The 18,659-nt window shown below is 30.8% G+C and overlaps 1 protein-coding gene across 1 annotated transcript in view; it reads left to right on the top strand.

Annotated features, from left to right (window-relative positions):
- The window catches only part of LOC110115571 (glycine-rich protein 5-like), an 18,554-nt gene extending 686 nt beyond the window's left edge, over positions 1-17,868 (top strand). Inside the window, exons 2-3 of the mRNA XM_020848835.1 lie at positions 17,635-17,798; positions 17,845-17,868. Coding sequence (XP_020704494.1) covers positions 17,635-17,798; positions 17,845-17,868 — 188 coding nt within the window. The remainder of the gene's footprint in view (positions 1-17,634; positions 17,799-17,844) is intronic.
- The last annotated feature ends 791 nt before the right edge of the window (positions 17,869-18,659 follow it).

Below are 18,659 nucleotides of genomic sequence, written 5' to 3'. Positions count from 1 at the left end.
GGCTGGTGGGGCTTTTGGAGGAGGTGCAGGTGGCGGCGGTGGCGGTGGAGGGGCAGGAGGTGGGTGGCATTAAGCAGTTGAGTGATGCCAATTGAATATGTAGAATTTGCATGGCCAACTTGGTCTCTTTGTTTTTCTTAACCTATGAAAATGTGATTAGCTCCCTCGGAATAATTATGTTTGTCTTATTGTAATCCTTTTTATCCTTCTTTTATTAATCTTTTGGCTGCCTTACCGATAAGCTATTAAGATCGTCTGATTGATTATTTAAACAAATGGTATGTTATGCGAGAAATTATCAATAAATTCGTTCTACCTTTTAAAAATATGCTGTCTTAAATTTATGATGTGGATATTTATAAGTTCTACTTAGAATCTTATTAAATACAACACATATTTGCAGTGCAGGAGGTCTCAGATTGAGATAAAATTTAGTAAGAGTATAACAAAGCTAGGATTTCGGAGTTTTTTGCTAATTGGTACGAATTTGTGGTGTTAACACCAATATGAGAAAGGTTAGAGAAGCTGTTGAAGCATTGCTTTTAGATGTTGATCATATCTGTGAACTAGAAGGAGAATTACTCTGGGAAATATTTTAAAAAATAGTAGCAAAATAAAATTACGATTGCTATCAGAAAAATACAAAATAGTAAAAAAATTATCTCAAATAGTTGCAAAGTCATATAACTAAATTCGATCTAAAAGAATTTCAATGATGCTCGTAAGTAAAAAATCACACAGATCTGTAGGATGTCTTAATATACCAACCGACAGAGTAAGGAAGAGGATGAGGTTCCTGTGCCCCAAGCAAGACTTTAATTTTGTGTGGATTTAAGACAAAAATTTAAGATTTGTCACCGTCGATAAGTGAATTGCAATGTTTGTTCAATCTTCGCCTATAGAATAAGAAGCAATTAGGCATTGTATAACATTAATGCAACTCTCATAATCATCATCTTATTGGCAATCTAATTAAGAATTAAGTATTTATTTGAAGTATTTTGTAAGGCCATGAGGCACATGCTCCATAGTATTAGGCTTCATTTGGGACGTTTTTTTAAATAACTTATTAGAACAAAAAATAATTTTTTATTAAAAAATTGTTTTAAAAAATAGTAAGAAAGTCATCCTAAACCAAGCCTTGGTCTGTTCTAGCACCGGAGTTCTGCAGGGACATTAAGAAGTTAAATGAACTGATTAGCAGCAAGTGAAGCAGATGTGCTAATAATAATTATGATAATTTTTAAGAATAGTAGATTAAGGAGACGATAAGAAAATAAATAAATTTGTACTACTATTCATTGTAAAGTACATAAAAATATGATAGGAAAGTATCAATTTGAAAGAGAACCGCTTCTACAAAATTGTTTAATGACGAAAATTCTGTATGTCATTTTTTTTCTAAAGTTAGAGCTCAAATTAATGGCTTTTGGACTTGAAATTGACTCTTTTAAAAGGCTTTTGTTAGGTTTTTTTTAGTAAAAATCCATCGTATGTTTGATTGTTTGGCTTATGCAAGGAAGGCCTCTCATCATTTTTTTGTCTGTTAAAAGTTCGAGGCCTTCTGCATAGCTGAGGTTTTGTATGGTAGATGCCGTTCATGGCCTTCATAGTTGAGGTTTTTTATTGTAGATGCCATTGAAATAATGAATCATGATAACAAATATGGATACATGCACTTTGTAATGCCACACTGAATATTCAAAAGAAATGTTTCTATTCTTTATAGGCATCTTATTAATGAAATTTTTTCAAAGAGTTGATAAAATTTTCAGTTGATCTAATGACCGCTCAAACATTCATTAATAAAGAATAGAACATTTGAAATAAGCTATTCTCTCTCTCTCTCTCTCACACTAAATATTTAATACTCATAATTTAGATGCATTGTTTCGGTGAGACATTACAACAAAAAGTTAAAACAATTGATAAATGGAATCCTTGAATTATTTTATCCAATGAAAGTAACTAGAAGTTAAAATTTATGAAATTTTACAGAGATAAAACACGAGGAACTGGAGTGGGATGACGTTATAAAAATAGAAAAATAAGTTATCAAACATGGACAAAATCAGTAGTTCGAAGATGCACAAAATCTTGGAAAAAAGCTCAGATGCTTGGCTACAATATAACAATTATAGTTCATAATTCTACGATTAACACATCAATACTAATGTTTTTTTTTTCCATAGCTATGCAGCCTATGCTAAAAGAGGTTCCACATGTGATATGGTTCCAAAATAAAATAATATAGATTATGTAATAAAACTTTATAAATATTTTTTTGATTTTTGCATTAGATATTACAACAACAGTGAAATAGTGCATTCAGTCTGTACGCGTGAAAGAATAGACACCCTTTGGAAGAGCTAAAAGAAACTTGGGTATTAATTTGCATTAGTCAGTAATTAAAGGGCCATAAATAAGCCTTAATTAGATATAAGTGGAACAGGCAATGGGACCCATGGCCCCGGGGATCCCTTGCTAAATCTACCCATACTTCCTTTGGAGGTTTTCCTCAGAAGGAACTTAAAGCTGCTTTCAGCTATCCTTTCAATAATAAGGCCTTTAAAGATTTTCTAATCTATATATATTTTTGGATCTCCTTAAGAATTTTTTCCATTCTTGTTAGTTTTGCATGAAATCTCATTGTATCAATCAAATATGTTATACTGTTGACTCGAATATCTATTCCATAAGCTGAGCTTGACGAGGAACTTGATAGGAGTTGCAGAGGGGTCACATCCCCTTAGTCGGGGGTTTAAGGGAAAAGCCCTCAATTTTTTTTTTTTCTATCAGTACAACTATACAACATTATGATTTTACATGTTGGAGCGTTGCAACGCTTCAGGGAGAAAAGTAGTTGAGCATTACGGTGCTCAAACCGCCAATGTCATGATGTTGCCAATCAGACTAGACACAAAGAGTGTAGCATTATGAAGCTCCAAACCTCAGCTTCATTGTGTTGCTAGTCATTGAAATTGTATTATTTCTCCCAATTTTCATGTTGGGTTTCTTAAAGTGGTGTGGCTCCTAGTTTTTTTTATTTTTCCTTTTTTGGATTTTTCCACTTTAAACAATAGTGTTCTTTCTTCTTCACTGAACTTTAATTTTTCTTATTTGTTTTGTTGAGTGATTTTATTTGCCAAGTATTTGTATCAAAGCCACATTCTTACGTTCGAGTTGGAATAATGACTGACCGAACTAGATACAAGATTGATAAGTTTAATGGTTTGAACTTCACTTTTTGGAAGATGCAAGCTAAAGAAATTGTATTTGCTATTGGATGAAATATAAAAGAATCCAAATCGATGACTATGGAGGAATTGGAGGTACTTGATATGAAAACACCAGCTATTTTGATTTAACTTTTGCTTTTCTCATATGTCGCTTCCTACATTATTAATAAGAAGACTATATTCAATCGAATAGTTGCACCATATTTAAGAAGTCTTCGATCTCAAACAAAGATTTCTTGTTGAAGAAATTATTCAATATGAAGATAGTAGACAATAGTTCAATGGTAGAACATTTGAATAATTTGAATATTGTGATGAGTGAGTTATGCTCTATTGGCATCAAGTTTGATAACGAGATGAGAGCTTTACTTCTATTATCTTTATTGTCAGAAAGTTGGGATGGGATAGTTACTGCTACAAGTAATTATTTAGGGAGTTCAAAGTTAAACTTTGAGTATATTTGTTGGGTTAGTACTGAATGAAGATGTTTATAGGAAGGTGAATGGTGAATCTTTTAATATTATTATGAATATTAAAACTAGAAAGAACTCAAACAAAAATATAAGAAGAGGAAGATCTCTAAATCTTGGAGAGGAAAATCTACTTCAAGTCAACTTAAAGTTATGAGCTGAAACTTTGGAAAGAAGGGCCACTTAAAGATAGCCTAGACTATTCCAATGAAAGCTAGTAGTCGATGTCAAGTTAAAAGATCCTTATTAAATATATATATATATATATAATTTATAGTAATTATCTAATTTTGTCTCTGGATAATTATTAATCTTTGGTTTTAGATATAGGTGCTTTATTTCATGCAATCCCAAATAAGGAGGTCTATAAGAACTACCCTTAAGGTGATATAGGGAAAGTATATATGGGAGATAACATGTAATTACCCAGGTTCCATATTTAAAATATCTCTACAAACACTATTGCACCATGGTTGGCAGTGCCCCTAAGCCGAGCTCTCAAATTTTTTTTTTTTGGCAAAAAATTAGGTTTTGAGTGAGCTTTGAGACATCGGATCTCATATGAGAACATTCCAGGGGAACTTGGAATATTCCCTAGAAGCACTGATATGTTGGGAAAGCAAGATCCATGATAATAACTCAAAATAGTTATTTTTAAAATAATAAAACATCTAAATTCATTTCACTTAAACCTTTCTCCTAGTCTTCCCCCATAATGTATACCTTGCCAGAATGAAAGGGGAGAGAAGTGTGTGTGGGGGAGAGAGAGAGAGAGAGAGAGAGAGAGAGAGAGAGAGAGAGAGAGAGAGATAAGCCTAAAATATGATAATTAACTAGCCATAAAAATAATTTCTCTCAAAACATATCCCATTATAAACATCATACAAAGTTACAAGACTTTAGGTGGGAAAATTATATATAGGACAATGTTTTACAATGAATTCCAACAACTCATGCTTCTTGGATTGAATTCCCTTAAGAAAATTCACTTTCCTCTCCAAACTTCCACTCCTTTACTATTTTGGACAAATAAAAGATGATCATCAACCGACTAGTCCTTAATAAAATAAAAAGAAAATTATTTATACTTAATACACATAAAATAACTTAGGGTCTATCAAATGTGATGTTACAGTAATGAACATGTACCTCGATGATACCTAAACACTATAATATTGACAAAGTTCATGCATTGTGGCGCTGAGTTAGGCAATTTGGCACTGTGGCATTCCAAGAATCAGAGCCGAGGAATTTTTCTCTTTGAAAAATGATATAACTCAAGATGCAATGGTGTTAAAAGGTAGCACTGAGGTGCTTCAAAATATTTTGGTGCTTGATGATATGAAACTGCAGTCTTGAATGAAATTGCAAAATGATAGAATGTTGAGCATAATGGTGCCTATTATGCTGCTGGGGCATTGAAGGTATTGCGGTGTGTTTGTCCAGGGCACCAATGAATTGGTATCGACTTTACAATTTCTTGGCTTTTACTCGAGATTTTTCTTGCACAGCATCAACTAAGACACTCCTTTTAACTAGATATTTGTACAATAATTAGTAACACAATTTATACTTAACAAAATTCTTCCAATTTAAGTTATTGTTTCTCCTCAAGTAATGTGATTGTACTTTGATTAATTCATTCTTCCTAATAAAATTGCAAGCTCAAAATGATTAAAATATAAGAAAACACTTCACTAATTTGATGTTAATTAAAATGAATCAGAGATTGGCAATTTCAATTACAACAATCATTATCAAACATCTCAATTAATCTTTTTTAATAATATTCATATTAAGCTCATTTACTATAGGTGTATGTACCAATTTTGACCACTTGATTAGACTAGATGATTTATAATTTATGAATTATGTTATCAAAATGTATTGTTTTAATTTTTGCATTAGGTTCTTTTGAGAATAAGCTTTATATGTTACCAATTTTTTATGTTCCACAACTCACTTTTTTATTTTATTTCTCTTTTTCTTCTCGTTCTCTTTTATTTTTTACTTTTTAGAGTACCTTAGTAATGATGAATATCTTAACAAAGCTTTAACTTAATGTAAGGTTTGTTATAAGCTCCATTATGCAACACTTTAGTTTATAAAGATTTGAAAAAATTATTCTGAGTATTACCTTTTTCAAACTTAGTTAATCTATCTATAAATAGTAGTAAGTTCTTTGTGTGTTGTATTTTTCAATTTTAGGATGAAGCATTAATTTTGATTATTTTATTATTTGCTGTTAAGATTTCTCCAATTCTCAATTTTTATCCTTTGACCATTCAACTAAGCACCTATAGTGCTATAATTTTCTTATTTCTAATTATTTTTAATCTATAAATTTAATGCAAGTTGAATTAATATCAAGGTGCATTTGAATTAAAATGAGGACCAGTCAATATTTAATCATGTAGTGAATGGTAAATTAAATATACACAAGTCAATACTGTAAAAGATAGTAAATGCATGAACATAGAAGGATATAAATGAAGTATATATAACACCTTTGGGGTGCCTCCCAAGCAACATTAAGTTTTAAGTCTTCATCCAGGTAGTGCCAAAAAAATTTATTTAGGATAAGCCAACTTGATAACATTCCTTAGATGATCAATGTCCCCTCCAAGATAGGGTTTTAACCATTGGCCATTAACATTAAATATTCGGGAGATCTTAATATCCTCAATATTTATAGCTCCAAAAGGAAACACCTAGCTACAGTGAAGGGTCCCGACCACCTAGACTTAAATTTTTTAGAAAATTATTTTAATCTATAATTAAATAAAAAAAACTTTATTCCAGTGGGGAATTCTTTCTTAATAAGCTTATAATCATACTATCTTTTCATTTGCTCCTAGTATATTTTAACATTTTCATAAACTTTAATTCTAATCTCTTCTAAACCATTCAACTATATTAACCTCTTTTCTATAGCTTTTTTAAGATTGAAATTTAATTCTTTTACCACCACATAAGCTCTGTGTTCTAATTCCAATGGTAAGTGGCAACCTTTTCCAAAAACTAAATGATAGAGAGACATACGAACTGGGGTCATAAAAGCAATCATATAAGCCCATAATATTCTATCTTATTTTAGAGCGTGATCTTTTATATTTGAATTTATAGTCTTTTAAGAATTCTCTTAACCTAGCTCCCTAATACTAATTTCAGCTTGGCTACTAGTTTGAGGAAGATTAGCTATTGTAATCCTTGGTTGAATTCCAAATTTAATAATCAATGCATCCACTATTCTATTATAGAAGTGTCTCCCCCATGACTAATCAAAACTCTAGGCATTCCAAATCTTAAAAAATATTTTTTCTTTAAAACTTTAACTACTACATGAACATCAATTTTGGATGTTACAATTCTTTCAATCTATTTAAAAACATAATCAACAACAATCAAGATATATTGTCATCCATAGGATTTCACAAATGGACCCATAAAGTCAAGTCCATAAACATCAAATAATTCATTTTGCAACATATAATTTAAAGGCATTTCATTTCTTCTAGAAGTATTAGTTACTTTGTAACATTGACCACATTCCCTAACATAAGCATTAACATCCTTAAATAGGAGCAATTATTAGGTCCTTTCACTGGATGCAGAGGAAGGTTCGGTATTTTTCAAAAAACTCGGTATTTTTTCAAAAAACTCGGTATTTTTTCAAAAAACTCGGTATTTGCACTTTTTTAGGCAAAACCGAACCTTCCTCTAGGTCCTTGCACCGGACCAAATAAAAATCCCTTAAATAGGGCAGGCCAATAAAATCCTAATTCAAGAATTTTAGGAACACTTCTAAATCCTCCAAAATACTCTCCATAATGTGAATCATGGCATTTTCTAATTATAGATTCTATTTCTTCCTTAGGGGCACATCTCCTAAAGATTTGATCATTATATTTTTTAAAGAGATATGTCTCATCCCAAATGAAAATTTTGGCATCTAATAGAAATTTGCAATTTTGAGTAGTTCATAAATCAAAATGAATAACACCAGTTACAATAAAATATATAATATAAGCATACAAAGGCAATCTACTCAACTGCAAGGAAAACAAGTATTCATCAAGGAAAAAAGCACTAATGTTTTTTTCATAATATATAGATTTTTCAAGTTCAAGTCTTGAAAGATGACCCGAAACTTGGTTTTTGGTACCTTTCTTATTTAAGATTTTTGTAACAAATTCTTATAGCAAAATTATCCACCTCATCAATTTAGGATTATCATTTTTTGTCATAATATATTTGTTTATAGAATGATCTGTATAAACTAAAAGCTTAATTCCAATCAAATATGACCTAAATTTATCACTGAAAAAGATAATATCTAATAGTTCATTTATGTATGATTATAATTACATTAGGCAGCATTTAAACCTTGATTAGCATAAAATATAACATGAAACCTTTTGACTTTCCTTAGTGATAAAATAACACATACAACATAATCATTTGCATCATACATTAATTTAAAATGTAAAGACCTAGTAGGTGCAATAATAATTGGTGCAGTGATTAAATGATATTTCACTATTTTAAAGGTTTTCTGATATGAATTATCAAACATAAATCATAGGTTAATTCTAATAAGCGACATAAGGGTTTTGAAATTTTGGATAATTTCTTGATAAATCTCCTATAAAGTCAAACATGTCCTAGAAAAATCTTAATCCCTTTTACTGAAGTAAGTTGTGGAAAATTATCTAAAACTTATCCACCTCTAGCACATTCTCTAAAATCTTATGACCTAGCATTATTCCTTAAGCCATCATAAATTGACACTTTTCTCAATTAAGAATTAGATTGGTTTCTACACATCTTTTAAGCACACAAGTCAAATGATAAAGGTAAGAATCAAAGGTAGTTCTAAATATAAAATAGTCATCGATAAATATCTCAATGCCCTACTCTATTAAATTTGAATAAATAGACATCATACAATGCTAAAATGTTGTTGGAGCATTATATATTCTAAAAGACTTCCTTATAAGATAAAATGTCTCATAGGGAGTTCTAAAGGTGGCCTTATCCTAGTACTCAGATGTGATATGAATCTGGTGGTACCTTGGATAGCCATCCTAAAAATATTATTAAGGATGACCTACCAACCTATCTAACATTTAATTTATGGATAGGAAGGGGAAATGATATTTCATAATAGTTTATTCATCTTTCTATAATCTATACAAATTCTCCACCCAGTTACTATCTTAGTTGAAATAAACTCATTATCCTTATTGAACACTATTGTCAAGCTACCCTTCTTAGGGACACAATGAATAGAACTCACCAAAGAACTATCAGAAATGGGATAGAAAATTTTATATCTAATCATTTAAGTTTCTTATTTTTAACTACTTCCATCATTGATGGGCTCAAACATCTTGGGGGATGAACTTTTGGTAATGAATTCTCCTCCATCAAAATCTTATGCAAACACAAATATCAGCTAATTTCTTTAATATTGATTATGGCCCATCAAAAATCTTTTTTATAATCACTTATAATCTTAATCAACTTGCCCTCTTGATCTTCCTTTGAACTAGTAAAAATAATTATAGGAAAAGTTAAGTTGTTACCAAAAAAAGCATAGTTAAGAGGACTAGGAAATGCATTAAGTTTTATAATAGATGCTTCATCAATAGATGGTCATAAAGCTCTACCCAAAGAAGAGGTATCCAAAGTCTCGTATCTCTCCTTAAACATCATATAAGTTTCACTATTGAAATATGTTGATTCTTCTTTCCCCTAATAATTCTTAACCTCACTCCAAGATTAATCCAAAGTTCTGTTTATTAAAAGATCTTTCTTACAATCCTTAATAATAAATTCTTTCATATTAACTTGATAACAATCCTTATTTCTACCAGTTGGGAACTTTATAGGCTTAACTACATCTATAGTAACTTCCTGGTCCTATACTCTCATGGTAAGCTCCCCTTTATGGACATCTATTATAGCTTTTCCCATTGCTAGGAAAGGTTGAAAGTTCGTTAGGGGTGTTAATCTCTTATGAACTAATCCTGAGACTAACCAAGAAGGTGGGTGGGGGGGGGTGGGGGGGGGGGGGGGGGGGGGGGGGGTTGAATTTGATATTTAAATCTTCTTTAACTAAAAGAAAAATCTTTTTATATCTTGTAGCATAAACAAAATAAATCAATAATACAAAGATTAATAGACTTCACCCAAGCAGTTAATCGTAATAAAAATAAAGTGTGAAAATAATAAAGAAAAGAACACACCAGATTTATAGTGGTTCGATCCAACTTGACCTACGTCCACTCCTCAGAGGCACCCTTTGAGTATTGCACTAAATTTTTAGTGACTCTCATTTAGCCTCCATAGCTAGGAAAAGAAGCCCTTACAAAATCACTTCTACCTTTCCCGATGCGGCGAAGGAGCCGGGTCATATGACACCAAAGAGATCTTTTTCTTCCCAAAACTTCCCTCAAGATGAACCTTCAATCCGATGGTACTAAGGTATAATCTTGTCAGAGTAACTATATGAAATCCCCTCCACACTCCCTTGAAACCCCCTCTAAGGATCTTCTCCCTCTCTCAAACTCTACCCTTTCCTCTCTCCCTTTCAAATTCTCTCTTCAAGTTTTCTCCAAAAGAACGAAGCTTCAATGGCCGCCAAAGACACTTACCAAGTGCCTTGACAATGATTAAATAGCGGGCTTTGAAAAACCTTAAAAATTAATCTTGGCAGCAAAAATTATCCAGGACGATCGCAGGATTGCCCAGTATAATGTGCTTACAAAAAGGTCTTAGAAAACCATAAAAACTCAATTCTGAAGCCAAAAATCATCCTGGACGATCGCATGATCGTCTAGTATAATGTGCATAATTTGACCTGATAGTCCTAGATTATATTAGGATAGCCCTGGACATTCAGTTCAAATTTGTACAGATCTTCCAGAACAATATTGTAGATCGTCCTGGACGATTAGAAGAAAAATTATAGTATTTCATCTTAGACAATTTAGAAAAATCAAATATGCCGGCAAACATTATTAAGGATGATATACAGATCATCCAGGATGATCAAATTGAAAATTTTAACTATAATTTGTCCCCTAATTACATGATCAATTTAGACATGATTGGTATTAATCATCCAGGAAGATATAGATCATTCGGGACCATTAGAACAAAAAATGAATCTTAAATTCTTGCCTAAATTAACATTGGCGGCTTTTTTCTAAGATTATAAAGGATCGTCCTGGATAATCCAAAATCATTCAGTATGATTAGTTTAATGAGCTGATTGTCCTAGATGATTGAAATCATCCAGTACGATTAGTTCAAAACTTAAACTTCTTATTTTGATTAGATCTCACTCCCCTGAGTATGAATGAGCATGGGCATCAAGCTAGCAAACACCTTTATAGGACTTGACTCCAAAAATTAAAATTAAATTAATGAATATTACATGCATACCCTTTCTAGCATAACCTTATTCAACCTAATCTTGAGCTCTAATTCTTTGTTGGATGTTGCATGGTGTTTCTGAAATGTTAGTATACATACAAATAAATATAAAATGAAAAATACTATGAGATATAAAGATGTTTGTTATTATCAAAAATATAAAACTCAAGAGCTCGAGTCACAACAAAGGTCTCCCTAGAATAGTGGGTATCTCCATATCCTCCTCCTTATCTAAGATAATGAAATCTATAAGGAAGATAAACTTATCTATCTTAACAAGAATATCCTTTACCACCCCCTTAGGATAGGTAAATGATTAATTAGTAAGCTGAAGGGTGACTGTGGTGGGATGGTCCTCTCCTAAACTTCTAAAAATGGATAAGGGCATAAGGTTAAAATTTTCTCCTAAGTAATATAATGCTCTTCAACAAAATTTGTCCCCAATAGTTATTGAAATGGTAAAACTACAAGTATCATTTCACTTTTCAGGGAGTTTCTTCTATATGATAGCACGCCACTCCGCAACCAATGCTATAATCTCAAATTCCCCAAGTTTTCTCCTCTTATTAAGCATTTATTTTATAAATTTAGCATAGATGGGCATCTACTCTAAAACTTCTGAGAGGGGTATGATGATTGTTAATTTCTTAAATACCTACAAAAATCTTGAGAATTGCTTATAAAAATTTTGCTTAATCAATCTTCTGGAAAATTATATTGGTGGTCACTCTATAACCTTCCAAATATAGTTTTCAACTTCCTGAACTAGTTCAAGATGCTCTTTAGGTGGGTCAATCATTAAGGGCTCTCTTACCACACTTTCCTATTTAGTTTGATCTTCAGCCTTGTGAGGGTCCCTTAACTCCTTTCGACTTCTTAAATGAAAGATTTTATAATGCCCCATAAAATTGTTTTTATTAGTTTTGGGTTAAAAATCATGGGATTTATTATTAATTACACTAAAAAACCAAACTATTTGAATCTTAATATTTCTACTAGCAATAGCTTGACTCTACAATCAATTACTTATCTGAAGCATTAAATCCTCCAAAGTTTTTTTTTTCTATCTTTAAATTAAATATTTGAAATAAAAAACTAGGGGATAAGAAGTTCTAGGGTTAACTACACAATTTTGAAGGTTATTCCAAGGCCCTACAAGATTGGATTGATTTTCATTCCACTTATTATTACTCTAACTAAAACTTGGATGGTTTTTCTAACCTGAATTATATTTATTAGAATATAGGCTATTTTGTCTTTCAATTACATTCACATTCTCTACCACGTGATTAGTAGGATCACTAATAGAATTAAAAAAAAATTATCCAAAGGTATATGTGATCCTAAGGCTTTACTAACACCAAGACTATCCAATTTCTTAGACATGACTGCTAGTTCAGTAGTTAAACTAAAAAGAACATGAGACTCATATACAATGGCTATTATTTTAAGATTCACCCTATTAGATGGGCACTAGAAGTTATTTTTTTATTATTTCCTCTATAAAAGCTTAAGCCTCTTCATAAAGTTTAGATATCAAAGTTCCTCTAGCTGCTATCTCAATTGTGCATCTGAGGGATCTACGAGTCTATTAGATAAAGTCTAAATGATAAACTAATCAGGCAAATCATGGTGAGGGTACTTCCTAAGCATCTCATTAAATTGTTTCCATCTTTCATAAATTGACTCTCCATCCAATTGGAAAAATGAGGTAATATCCTTCCTAAGCTTGACTATTTTTGAAAGTGAGAAGTATTTTTCTAAAAATTACTGGTATAACTCATTCTAGGTGGTTATAGAGTCTTCGATAAGAAATTCATCCTCATCTTTTATTTGTCCCTTAGAGTAAAAGGAAACAAAAAATGTCCAATGCCACCATCAGAGCCTACATTATACATGAAAGTTATGTGGATCTCCAAGAAATTAATTTCATATAAGTTGAGATTCATGATAAGAGTTCCCACAAACTATAAATTCCAGACCATTTGGATTATATTATGTTTTAGTTCAAAATTAATAGCTTGAATGATTGGTCTATTGCTACTTTGGTGAATTCCCTCTAATAATGGATTGACATACTCTCTAATATGACACAGTTGGTACTCATACAAATTTGATTTAGCCATAACTTATAGTCTTTTTAAATTTTTGTAAGGTTCCTTTCTATTTTTAAGATGTCTCTTACTAACTCTACTACACATGCACAATCACAACACATAATAGGTATGATGCAATGCAGTCAAAAGTAAATTCATAAAAAATTTAAAACACTAATAGAAATGAAAAAAATAAAAGGTAATAATGCCAGCCAAAAAAAATAAATATAGAAATAAAGGTAGGATTAAAATTTTCTAACATTTTTTTATAACATAGAAAATAAAAAACGATACAAAATATTTTTCTAGCAATGACACTAAAAACTTGATGGTAGTAGCATATGTGTTACTCTTTAACTGCACATGTCGATCAAGTAATAAATTAAATGAGAAGAGTATGGATTCCAAGGAAAAAATATGTATCCAATTAGTACCTCTAGCATTGTCTACTTAAGCATCAAAGTTATCATTCTGAATGAAAAAGAAGGTTGTGCTCTATGATCTACTTCCGAATAATGAAGATATAAATTAAGATTTGTTGTGAACCAAAGCATATATACCTTTAGATATATGTTGACCTTATAAGGGTGTAAAGTAAGGCTTTCACCTCACTACAATGATTTTATCTATGTAGACCTAGCAACCTATTTATCTCAAATCTAGGTGTGAAAGTTTTCTATTCCAATCATCCTCTTTATTCCATCATATCTCTGTTAAGGCAATGAATCAAACTAGGTTTTAACTTCAAACATGGCCATTGCATGAATTAAATTAAGTGTTGGAGAGATTGAAAATAAAAATAAAATAGTCCATGAAATATAATCCACTAAAGGAAAAACATCTTTTATTCAAATCGTAAGCCCAAAATAGGATAATTAACTAGACTTAGAAATGATTTTCCTCAAAACATATTCCATTACAATTTCATTAAAAGTTACAAGAGTTTAGGTGGAGAAAATACCACCTGATGGTGCTTTGCAATCAATTAAATAATGAATACTTCTTGGATTGAATTATCTTAAGCACATTAACACTCCACTACAAACACCCACTCCTTTACTATTAGAGAAATGATGACCAATAATTGACTAGCCCACAACAAAATAAAAAAGAAAACTATTTATACTTAGTATACATAAATTGAGTTTGGCATCATGGTGCTCAAAATGGTTATGACATGACATTACAATAATGAATTAGTACATTAACACTATGTTTAGTTTTTTCCATGGTGCTAGGCTAAATAGATGTGATGCTTCAATAGTGAACTAATCTAACTTCCAAGTTGTGGTGCTAAAGGTGATTTGGAACGACGATGATACCTCAGTGCCATAATGTTGACAAATTTCAATCGCTGTGGAGCTAGGTAAGGTGATTTGGATTTAGCCGCTCTAGGAACCAGCACTTAGTTGTTGGTCTCCTTATAAAATGTTAGAACTTAAGGAGCAGCGAAGTTCCAAATGTGGCACTACGGTGCTTCTAATGCTACAATGCTTGATGATATGACACTTTAACACTGAATGAAAGGGAAAAAGGATAGAACACTGAGTGAAGCAGTGTTCTATTATGGTGTAGTGGTGTTGAAGGTGTTGTGACGTGGTTGTTTGAGTCGCCGTGGCACCAGTATAAACTATATAATTTCTTTGATTTTTCATATAATTTTCCTTCATAACATGAATTAAAATAAACATTTTCACTAGAATTTTATACAATAAATAATAACATAATTTTTACATAATAGTGTTACATAAGAAGCCCTATAACTTTGTAGAACAAAGAGGTGTTGTTGTAATCTTGGAGCCCAAGCTTGAAATTTCATTATTTCAAATGTTATTAGATGATTATCTATTTATTCCTTCATATTACAATGGATATTTGTTTTGTGCACTACTAACTTCATATGTAATAATACAAATAAAGAAATACCCATGATTTAGGCTCAAGACTATATATTGTTAGCGTGTGAGTTAAATTATGTATTGAACAGTGTATACTTTTACTATTTCTTGAGACACTATAGGTTAATTGTGCACACAGATATAGGAGGAGTAAAAATAAGATATTTTAAATTTTTTATAAAATTATACAATACGATCATTTGAAATTGAAATTAATTAAATTTTTTACAGTAAGTAAAAAATTAAATTTAAGTTATAACTATTCATATAGTATGAACTCCACATCATATTGAACAATCAGCTATAACCAGAAATCCCACTAGCAAATCTAACTTACTTAAATAGGATAATTTCAAATTTCAAATTTCAAATTCGAACTATTCTTACTATACAAAGTCTTTCATACTATATAATATTTTAAATTATTTCCTATTTGGGTCATTAATTAAGAAATCAACTTGGATCTAAATTAATTATAGATTATATTGTATAATTATAGATTATACTATATGAGTTACATAAGAAGTCTGCATGAAATTTGGTTTGTCTAGTTCCATTATAGATTGTACTATACGAATAACCTGATAAAAATATGGATGAATTTTGGTTCATCCTGTATGATCCGATTACTGATTTGAACTAATTGTATTATATAATTTATAATCACACTAGAAATCTTTGATGCTATTATACTAATCATATTGTATGATGTACCTATCATACTATTTGAATAATATCATCATAATTAAAAAAATTGAAGTTTTGCATGCCCAATATAAAACTTTTTTATTTGACTTTATAAGTGTCTTTTGGTAGTTTGTGGGTGTGTGACCTCTATAAGCAAGGGTTTAAAGAGAGAGACATTTGAGTAGGGGGGAGAGCAGTGAAGTTTTGAGAGAGGGAGGAGAGGATTCTATGTGTAAGAGAGTATGATGGATGCTTTAGTCAACATCCACTTTATTCCTCCATGTGTCAAAGTTTTTTTTAAGGACAACTTTTTGATGGTCCCAGCTACTTTGCCACACTAGGGAAGGTGAAAGGGATTCAAGCTACACTACCTCACCAAGAGTGTGAAAGGGATTTAGGCTACTCTAACTCACAAGGAGGGTGAAAGTAATTCAAGCTACTCTGCTTCACCAAGAAGGTGAAAGGGATTCATAGTTCTCTACCTCACTAGGAGGGTTAAAAGGATTTTGTTCTTAGTCGTACCAAGAGTGAAAGTGATTTTGTAAGAGCTTCTCTACCATCGAAGGGGCCTAAATGATAGTCCCAAAAGTGTTTAGTAAATTACCCGAGAGGAGGACTCTAAGGAGTGGACGTAGGTCAAGTTGATCAAACCATTATAAATTATGATGTATTGACTCCTTTACTTTTTGCACTTTACTTTTAATGCTTTTCTTTTTGCATATATATATATATATATATATCTTCTGTAATTTGGTTTTTATTAGTGATTATTATGATACAAGATATTGGGTTGATTGTCTTTATTTCTTGGTTGAAAAAGAAAAAAATAAGGAAAATAAAAATTAACAAAATAAGTGTTATTATTTTTTTCTTATAAAACAAAAGATAAAAAAAAGTTTTTATTTCTTTATTCACTTTCACATTGAAAAATATAATTTTAATTTTAAGTTTGGGAAATTAGTTTTAATTTCAAAAATATTTTTGAAAAAGATTTGTAAAACACCAATTCACTCCCCTCTTGATGTTCCATTTAGTAGTTTATGTAGTTTCACAACCATCCTTTAAACTTTCAATTCGTATAAAAGCAGGATCTCTTAATTTATGAATTAAAAACACTAAGATAGGTCATATGACATACTTTAGAAGCATGAATTCTATTGAGGGTTATTCAATAACCTCCATCACTTTTTGATAATATTCCTTTTGACTTTTACAAAATTTGTTTGCTAACACCTCTTTACAATCAATTGATTTTAGAATGTGGCACACAATATAAGCTTGTTACTTTATTCCTTCTCATATTTTTAATGTTATTGAAATAGATATTCCATTTACTGAATGGATCATGGAAGATAGAGATTTAGCAAAACTGAATGCAAAGTATTTAAATTATTTTATTGTGCACTTAAATCTAAATACTATATGAGAGTTTCTACTTAGCCCATTGGTAAATTAATTTGGGATAGACTTTGCATCACATATGAAAGTACAAATGAAGTCAAATAATATTGCTTAAATCTATTATTATAAGAATATAAAATTCTTCTCATGAAACTTAGTGAAATTATATATGACATGAACACTAGGTTTACCAAAATAGTAACTTTATTTATTACTTCAGGAAGAAAACTCTCCAATTCCGAGAAAGTTAATAAGATTTTATGTTGCTGAATTGACTCATTTAATACAAAAGTCACATCTATTTTTGAATCTAAAGATTTAAACATATATTATATTGATAATTTATTTAACTCTCTCATTTCTTACGAGTAAAATGTGAGCTAAAGAATTTTTGATGCAGGTGACAAGAAAGAAGAGAAAGCCATGACACTGAAGGATGTTGACACAGATAGTAATAGCTCTTGTGCTAATGAGAATGATGATATAGCTTTAATGAATCAACAATTTCAAATCTTCCTAAAGCAAAAAAGAGGCACCATTAAGAAAGGAAGAAGGGTAAATAAGGTAAATTCAATAAAGTTTCCACTAACATTATTTGCTATGAGTGTAGGAAGCCAAGATATTTATGGTCTAATTCCATAATATTAAGAACCACCCTTTGAAGGAAACAGGTGATTATAAGCCAAATGCAAAAAAGAGAAAGTCAAAAATGTAAAAAGCTTTCTAGGCAGACTCAGCCTCAAACTCTTCATAATAGGAATCAGAGGGGGTAACAAATATATGCCTAATGGCTAATGAAAATTTTCATTAAGAAGAGGTATGAGAGCTATCCTATAATGATATATTTTCAATTTTCAAGAAAACTCAAGATTAATATAGGAAAATGTAGAAATAATACACATATTTAAAAAAGGGAAATTTTTTTATTTGAAAAAGGAGTAGGACATGCTAATTAAAGAGTCTTATAACCATAAAATTGAACATGCTTCACAAGATAAGGAGCATGCATCATTTTTTAGATGAGTTTGAAGATTTAAACAAAAAATATATTAAAATGATAAATTCATATGATTCCTTGAAAGATGAGCATACTGAGTTAGAAGAAGCATTTAAGGAATTATAAAAACTTGCATTAGATTTAGATAGTAAAAAGAAATAAGCGTTAGTTGAATTAGGTATTAAAAAGAGTGCAAATAAATACTTAATAAAGAAAATAAATGTACTAAAAATAGTACATATAATCCTAAACCTTTATTAAGTTCATAACCTAGGACACATCATGCATCATAAATTCATAGGAAGAGGCATTACCCCTACATAGATTAGTGAAACTCATTTCCTTAGGTTAGATGTTACTCTTATGGCATGCTATGAAACATAACATGCACTTACACTTTACACTTTAGAACACACCTATTTTTGAGG

Source organism: Dendrobium catenatum, unplaced genomic scaffold (genome assembly GCF_001605985.2).
Source record: "Dendrobium catenatum unplaced genomic scaffold, ASM160598v2 fragScaff_scaffold_1557, whole genome shotgun sequence".
Classification (NCBI taxonomy): Eukaryota; Viridiplantae; Streptophyta; class Magnoliopsida; order Asparagales; family Orchidaceae; genus Dendrobium; species Dendrobium catenatum.
The sequence above is the reverse complement of the archived record's forward strand: the minus strand, read 5'-3'. Positions and strand labels throughout refer to the sequence as shown.